This window comes from Triplophysa dalaica, chromosome 6 (assembly GCF_015846415.1).
Source record: "Triplophysa dalaica isolate WHDGS20190420 chromosome 6, ASM1584641v1, whole genome shotgun sequence".
NCBI classification, from domain to species: domain Eukaryota; kingdom Metazoa; phylum Chordata; class Actinopteri; order Cypriniformes; family Nemacheilidae; genus Triplophysa; species Triplophysa dalaica.
Window position 1 is genome coordinate 25,719,573 of NC_079547.1, and position 7,772 is coordinate 25,727,344.

Consider the following 7,772-nt stretch of genomic DNA (forward strand, 5'->3'; position numbering starts at 1 on the left):
TCGATGTTTCCCAGTTAATCCAGTTTAAACAAACAAGGTTAAATATCAAACACAATTACATCACTTTTGCCCTCTTCATCAATTCTTATTTAAGTAAATTTAAATTATGAGCTCAACACATCTGTGAAATTATACAGAACTTATGATTTATGCTTCTTTACATGACAATTCTTTGTTCAGTTGTTCAGTCTCATGTCGTTTCAAACCAATACGAGATTCTTCCTCAGAACGCAAAAGAAGATATTTTGAAGAACGTTGATAATTAAATAACATGGAACTCCATTGACTTCCATTGTACGAACACAAAAACATTTCTCAAAATTTGCGTTTCACTGATTAACGAGTTACATACAGACTTCCAACCACGTGAGAGAGAATAAATGATGACAATTTAGATTTTTGTCTGAACTGTCCCTTTAAATCCCAAAATGTTTAAGGTTGTAGTTCTGTGAGCGGCCGGAGGAGTTTCAGGAAGAAGTCTCTATTAAACTTCTTCCGGAATCATATCTGGGTAGTTTAATACTTGATATTGTCACTTAATCAGACAGTTGTGTCATTTAATTATGCTTGTATGTGTGTTTGTTTGTTAAAGTGAACTAACTAAACTCTGTCTGTGTGTTTTACAGAAGCGCGCGTGAGTTCTGCTGAACTTTGATCTGTCAGAATGTCTGAGGTTCGGTTGTCTGAAGGCTCAGTTCTGGTTCAGATGTGCGGGGATCAGGCGCTGTTTTACCGCCAGGCTCTCCCCGCGGGCTGTACCGCTGGTCTGACGGTTTTGCTGCTGCACGGGATCCGGTTCTCCTCTGAAAACTGGCGAGATATCGGGACTCTGGAGACTCTGGCGGCCGCCGGTCACAGAGCGCTCGCGCTCGATCTGCCCGGTGAGCTGTCACTCAAACGCTTAAATACCGTAATGCAAGTTAAGAAATGAAGCATCACTGCAGCTTTGTCTGCAGTCATATACCGTGATGTTTACATGAGGCATTCCTAGGGTACAAACATGGTGAAATTAAGCGACAATAGAGAAAATATCAAATAATTAAGTCAACATACCGACAAAATCAGTTTTCCTCATTTATTGTGAAATACATGACAGATGTATATTATATAAGAAAAGACTAATTATTAAGTCTCAGAATTACATGTCATTGTCAGAACAAATGATTGGCAGGTGTCAGTCAAATGAACTCTGTCTGATAGGTTTGGGTCAGTCTAAATCAGCGCCGGCTCCGGCATCAGTGGGTGAACTGGCCCCGGGTGACTTCCTCAAGCAGGTGTGTGAAGGTCTTCAAACGGGTCCTGTGGTGGTCATCAGTCCCTCTCTGAGCGGCATGTACTCGCTTCCGTTTCTCTTTCAACACAGTGATCTGGTGAGGGCCTACATCCCTGTGGCTCCCATCTGCACAGAGAAGTTCTCAGCGCATCAGTTCTCCTGCGTTCAGGTGAGATCAGTGCTCATCATCTGAGGGTCATGTGACCTGTCTGAGGGTCATGTGAGGGAAACCCTGAACACTGAACTGAACACGTTGAAATAAAAGCATAAATGTTTATTCTTTCTTTCCTGTACAGACACCAGCTCTTATAGTGTATGGAGACCAGGACAGTCAGCTTGGGGAGGCGTCACTACGTAACCTAAGTCATCTGGCCAATCACAGAGTGGTGGTAATGAAGGGGGCGGGGCATCCGTGTTACCTTGATGATCCTCAGACGTGGCATAAGACACTGCTGGAGTTCTTGCAGACGTTATCGTGATTGAAACACAAGTGTGTGCTGTCTCTGATTAATGTTATCAATAATAACCGCTGCTGAACATTCCAAATCCAAAAGAAAATCTTAGTATTAAACTCATTTACTTTAAGTTTCCTTTTAGGAAATCTCTGCTCAGATGATCGACGTAATACCCATGTGAACCCTGAATGTGCTGAAATGACTTAAAAATGACAATTATAATATCTTTGTGAAATATTGCAGCGTTTATAATAAATAACTTATCAATGTGGGTGATTTTCTTTTTAAAATTCATAATCCTCAGTTGAATCTGATAAAGCACTTCCGCCCTGAAATGACATCCATCTCAAGTGATGTAAATTAGACGGCTTGGGCGGAGCATCTGTTAACTCCTCCCCTTTAACTGTCAGTCTGCTGCCAGTTTCATTTTAAAATCAACGCAACAGCCGTTATTACACATCCAATCAAATCACAGTGGAAAACGAAAGCCACGCCCACTAATTTTCTCATAAGAAATGACTTTTCACTGAGAAATGGGTCAGAATACGGAAGTGAAAAACGAACGCAACATTAAAGTTAAAGGACTTTAAAGTTAAGAATGAGACGTATGACCAATAGCTGCACATCAATGTCATATTCAACAACGTTCTTTGATCATTATTGTGAAACTATACACACATTTATTTTTCTTTTTAAAAATCAACAAACATACTGTAAAGAAAAGCACTCATACGTAAGTGATCGCAATCGTATGGTAATGTAGTCTTATATATAATGAAAAATAACCACTACACAATGCACTGAAGTGAAAAATATGAACATTATTTAATAACTGATTCTCTGTAATAAACAATTTGAAAATATTTTACAAGGAGTCACAGACACAATATTTTACAAATTTTCCCTTGTGGTTTTTTGTTGTCTGTACAAAAGAAAATGAAGCAACATGAAGCCTTGACAGAGGCCACCGACACACAAACTCTCACCATGATAACAGAGCTCAAGTCATATGAGTTTAATCAGCAGTACGGTGTGATTCTCTATATTTTAATACACGTTTAAACCTCACTCGTGTTTAATTCAATTTCTCCTTTGTGTGTTTTTTTTTCTCTATATTTATGTTTTTGTACACGTTTGTCACGGATCACCAGACTAAAGACTACGTAATCACATACACACGTCTCACTGATGGAAACGCGCCTACAGGGATGTTACTTTGGAGGGGGAGGGGCCACGGGAGAGACTCCTCCCGGTGGGTGGGGCAGACCCCTCCCCAAATGCAAGCTGCTTCCTCTTTTAGCTTTTCTTTTTGTATACTATTGTTTTTTTTCTCTTTTTTGGCAAAAGCAAATCTTTCAGACCACTTAAAAACAAATACTTTTGTTCCACAGTGAATTGTGACACAAGACAGACACAATCATCATCGTTTCATCGCCGGCGTCTCGCCAAAACGCTGGGCAAGTGCTTCTGCACCCCTGTACATCGACAGTGTTCCAGAATTAAAACAAATACAGGCTTTCCTTAGAAAATAAAAAACTAAACAAAAAGTATGGCAAAGTTTTAAACTGCTCGCTGGAATAAAGGACAAGGCATATTAACATCTCTCTGAGCTCTCTTTACCTGATGTGAAAATATTCCCATCATCCGGCAGAGAGGAACACAACAGCCACTTGACAGCCATCTAACAACATCATGGTAATATTTCACCCGAACAAATGAACATTCTGTCATTGATTCACGGCTGTGTGTGATGAACAGACTGAAGTGCACATTTCTATTCGTTGGCTCACGATTGGTTGAAAGATGTGAGAACCAACAGCAATGATATTCAGCAAATGATGACTTCAGTTCAGTCTGATCCTCACCGTACGCGAAGCATCATCGTCAGTGTGGATATGATCATGACAGAATGTTCATTTATGGGTGATTATCACCTTTAACTTCATCAAGATCAAAAGCACACGCTAAAAACAGTCTTAGTTTTTTTGCTGACATTACCACATATGACCATGCACATGAATTCAGAACAGAAGGACATTTGGGGGAGTTTTTCCTCTTCATCAGTCTGGTGGACGGGTCTGAAATGAGAATTCAAGAACAGCGTGTGACCGCGTGTTCTGTGAGAAGGTTTGAGGTCACGTGTGATAGCGTGAGATTAAGGGTTGCAATCAAGTTTCAAAGTTAGTGATGTGTAGAGTTAACACTGAACAAACAGTGTGTCCATCACAGACATGCAGCATTCAAGCACCTCTCAAAATACATGACATCATCAGCGCTGACTCAACATGACATCATCAGCGCTGACACAACATGACATCATCAGCGCTGACACAACATGACATCATCGGCACTGTTCATGAGTCAAAGAGACAATCCACCAATAATCGTAATAGTTCTGTGATTTCCTCGTGTCGGTCCAAACACTGCTTTTGTTTTCTGCAGATCATTAAAAAAGTTGTGATAAATTCCTATCAGTTTGCAGACTGAATAAAATGAAACAATTTAATATTTCAAGTTATTTGAGAAGTCATGATATGATTTTAATGTTTGAAAAGACACGAGAGTAAATGACAGAATGATATTCATGTTTGGGTGAACTCTACCTTTAATGTTTCACTGACGCCCTGAAAACAAACGGATCTGAAATATTCTTTTGACACTTCTGTAAAAACCACAAATCTAACGTCATCATTCACTGACAACACTCCCAGAATACTCGTCTCACAGTTATTTCACATACGCACATCATGACAACAAACATTGATTCAGTTCCTTCTGTGCTCACACTCACACACACACACACAAGCGTGTGTTTGACTTCACAAAACGTCTGTTTGTTGTTGCTTTAAAGAAACTGAAGAACACTGACCTGAGGACTCCATCGTAAAGAATCATAGACAGTGAAGTACATGTAGATGATTCTTTGTGAAACTTAAAGTGCTTAAAAACTCACTGAGAACATTAAGTGTTGTTGTGTAGTTTTGTACAAGATCGCTAAGATAAAAACTAGTGTGTCAAACGATAAATCATGATTGAATAAAAGTTTGTGTTTACGTAATATATGTCCTGTACGGTGCATATTATTTTTGTATTTACGAACACACACATGAATGCATATATTTAAGAGAAATATAACAATAAATAAACGTTTATTTGGAATTTTAATTATTGGTAAATATAAATTACACATTTAAATATTTCCTAAACATATAAACAAGCGTGTGTGTGTTTTGTGTTTATAAATACAAAATTAATATGCATAGTACACGGATTTGTATGTATTATTTAAACAAAAATTTTTATTTTAATCACGATTATTCGTTTGACAGCCTTAATACAAACATGAAAGTGCTACAGAAAACAATGAAAGACATAAACGTGCTTGTGAATAATCTGAGATTCAGACTGAAATCACAACAATAACTCATTCTCTTATAGAATTCACAAACTCTATTTCTGTAATCCTACAGTACGTTCTGGAGCCTCAGGATGTGTTTCAACAACACTTTCATAACAATCTGTAGTATGCAGTATGTACTGTATATTGTGGGCACTGCACAGAAGAATATTTCCCATGATGCACTGCACTCAACTTGACCTTTTATCTCTCGATTCGTCGATCGACGAACTCGACACCAAATAATCATATTCATGTCTGAGAGACGACAAACTGAACGGCCACCGCTGCACTGCTTGACCCAGTATACAGTATATTGTGCGTTGTGTTCTCAACACTGATTTAGTTTTTAGTGTTCTGAGGCTGTAAGCTCCAATGATAGTCTAACTCTTTCAACACACACGTGTAAAAAATAAGCACACAAGTGGACATGACAGTGAACCGACGGCCCATTACAGAGAAGAGTTTGAGTTCACGAGTATGTTTGAGTCTCGTGTTATATAATAATCTAGAAAATAAAGTATATATTCACACACATAAAAGTGAAGTTCTCGTACACAATGCACGATAGACATTCTGACATCATCAACATCAAAAAAACTGCGATTCAATCCATCAGGACTCCCTCTCATCTTCTGCTTGATTGTTTAACACATTCTGTCATGGTTCACTCACCCCTACTGAAGAATCTTCACACGGATGTTTTCCACACAATGACGGTTCACAGTGATCTCTCCTGTCGAGGTGAAAGAACACAACACAACACAACCCGTGTGCTACGAGCTGTCTCACGAGTAAAAAAGCCAAACACAAGATTCAGAGTGACATTCCTTCAGTTAGAAGAGATGATGACGACATCTGAAGTATGAAGGGAATAACAATCTGTTCTGTTAACAGACTCAGACCTATAGCACACAATATGACTCAGACATCAGCGTGAACCGTCACTGAACAGAAAACTCAGAGCAGAGATTCTTCAAGACGGTTTGAGATCAGGGTGACGACTGAACCGTTCTTTAAAAGCAAACACACGTTACACATCAAGCATCTGTGTAGTCTGACTTGTGGTAAAAGACACAAAAATAATCTTAATTTACTAAAAGAAACTGAAGCCCTTATGAGCGGACGGCTTTTCATCTCAAGCACTTTCATTCAGACGTCAGCCTTTTATTTTCATCGTCCTCCTAATTTGGCTAGAAAAACACAACAAGTCTCGTTTTGGCAAGAAGTAGATACTAGTTTATAAATAAAAGCTAATTGAATAAATAAGATCTATCATCTGTCCCTTCTCATGTCATTATTCTATTATATGGAGGTATGTTTTTAATACTCGTCTCGAGTCGTTACACATGTGTTTTTTGTTTGTTAATCTCTTAAAAAGTTCTGCGATTCTTTTATTTTCTTGTTACCGGAAGCTAGACAGCATCAGAAAGTTGTGTAGCCCACGTCTACACGACACGTGGGTTACAACACACGATGGATGTGATGATGATAAGAATGACCGTTCCTCCTTAGAGGCGGCGTCGAAGGAAACTCCTCCCCCATGTGAGGGAACAGTCCGTGTTGTTTTTTTCCACATCTTCATCTCTTGGTCCGAGATGGCCGTCGTTTTCTCAGCAGTAACTTTGTTTAGCTTCCTTTTTCATAAAGACACTTAGCTCCTCCCACAAATGCTCTCGATTGGCAGGCAACGACGAAGATCTGCAACGGTCACTAAGCAACAATCTGTGAAGCTAAGTGGATGAAGCAGTACGAGCGGGCTTCCATATAAGGGCAGGAGGAAGTCCCTGTATATTATCTATGACTAGAGCGACGGGAGATAACGTAGGCATGAGGAGGAGCGGGAGGACGAGACAAGGAGGACGGAGTTAAACTGAGGGGCGGGACAAAATACAGAGGAGGAGGAGCTGGAGGAGGAGTAAAGTGAAGAGTGAGGGACGGAACGAGTGGCCCCGCCCACAGTCTGATGTGTTTTCCTGTAAAATAAAAGAAAAAAGTGTCTGGATTTATTTTCACAACATCCTTCAAGCTGCAAAAAAAAACCTGAATACATAAGAACATTTTATAATACACTGCAAAAAATGACTGAAGTGTTTTTGTCTTGTTTTGTAGTTCAAATGAAGAGTTTGGTTCCAAAACAAGTTTTCTTTATTAAAAAAAACTTGAAAAAGGAACTTGAGAAAAAGGCCAAACTAAATAAAGTGAATTTTTTCTCACCCCATTGGCATATTTTTTTTGCTTGTTCTACCATAAGCTTACTTAATTCCTTTATTATTTTTGATAAAACAAAACTCTACATCTTAGTTACTTTTCTTGACAAGTAATTGTACTTTGTTTTGAATAAAAATATCTAAAACTTCTTAAATCAAGACAAAAATGCTTAGTCAGAAAGTAAATTTTTGCAATGTAATGATTAATCATTTATGTTGATAAATGTCATTTATGTTTTTTTTTATTGTACATTTTAATTAATATCAATCAAACTCAAAAATAATAACTAAAATGAAACACATCTAACTTACACAATAAAAACAAGATAACATAATAAAAAACATGATTTTTGAAATTATCTCATTTTGGAAATAAACTCTCTTAAATCTTAATGACAAGAAAAAGTGACCTAAGATATGAAGCCGCTTTTCAAGGA

At 38.3% G+C, this 7,772-nt stretch overlaps 2 protein-coding genes across 5 annotated transcripts in view; one reads left to right on the forward strand and one right to left on the reverse strand.

The window, feature by feature from the left end:
• Window positions 1-436: 436 nt before the first annotated feature.
• Window positions 437-1,999, forward strand: abhd14b (abhydrolase domain containing 14B). The gene is made up of 4 exons (XM_056749913.1): window positions 437-511; window positions 627-881; window positions 1,201-1,442; window positions 1,570-1,999. The coding sequence occupies exons 2-4, from the start codon at window positions 665-667 to the stop codon at window positions 1,750-1,752; spliced, it is 642 nt and encodes a 213-aa protein (XP_056605891.1). The 5' UTR covers window positions 437-511; window positions 627-664; the 3' UTR covers window positions 1,753-1,999.
• Window positions 2,000-2,529: 530 nt separating this feature from the next.
• Window positions 2,530-7,772, reverse strand: part of cacna2d2a (calcium channel, voltage-dependent, alpha 2/delta subunit 2a) — a 132,490-nt gene continuing 127,247 nt past the window's right edge. For all 4 annotated transcript variants that reach the window (XM_056749912.1, XM_056749911.1, XM_056749910.1 and 1 more), the window contains one exon: window positions 2,530-7,101. In XM_056749912.1, coding sequence (XP_056605890.1) covers window positions 6,994-7,101 — 108 coding nt within the window. In that variant the 3' untranslated portion in view covers window positions 2,530-6,993. The remainder of the gene's footprint in view (window positions 7,102-7,772) is intronic.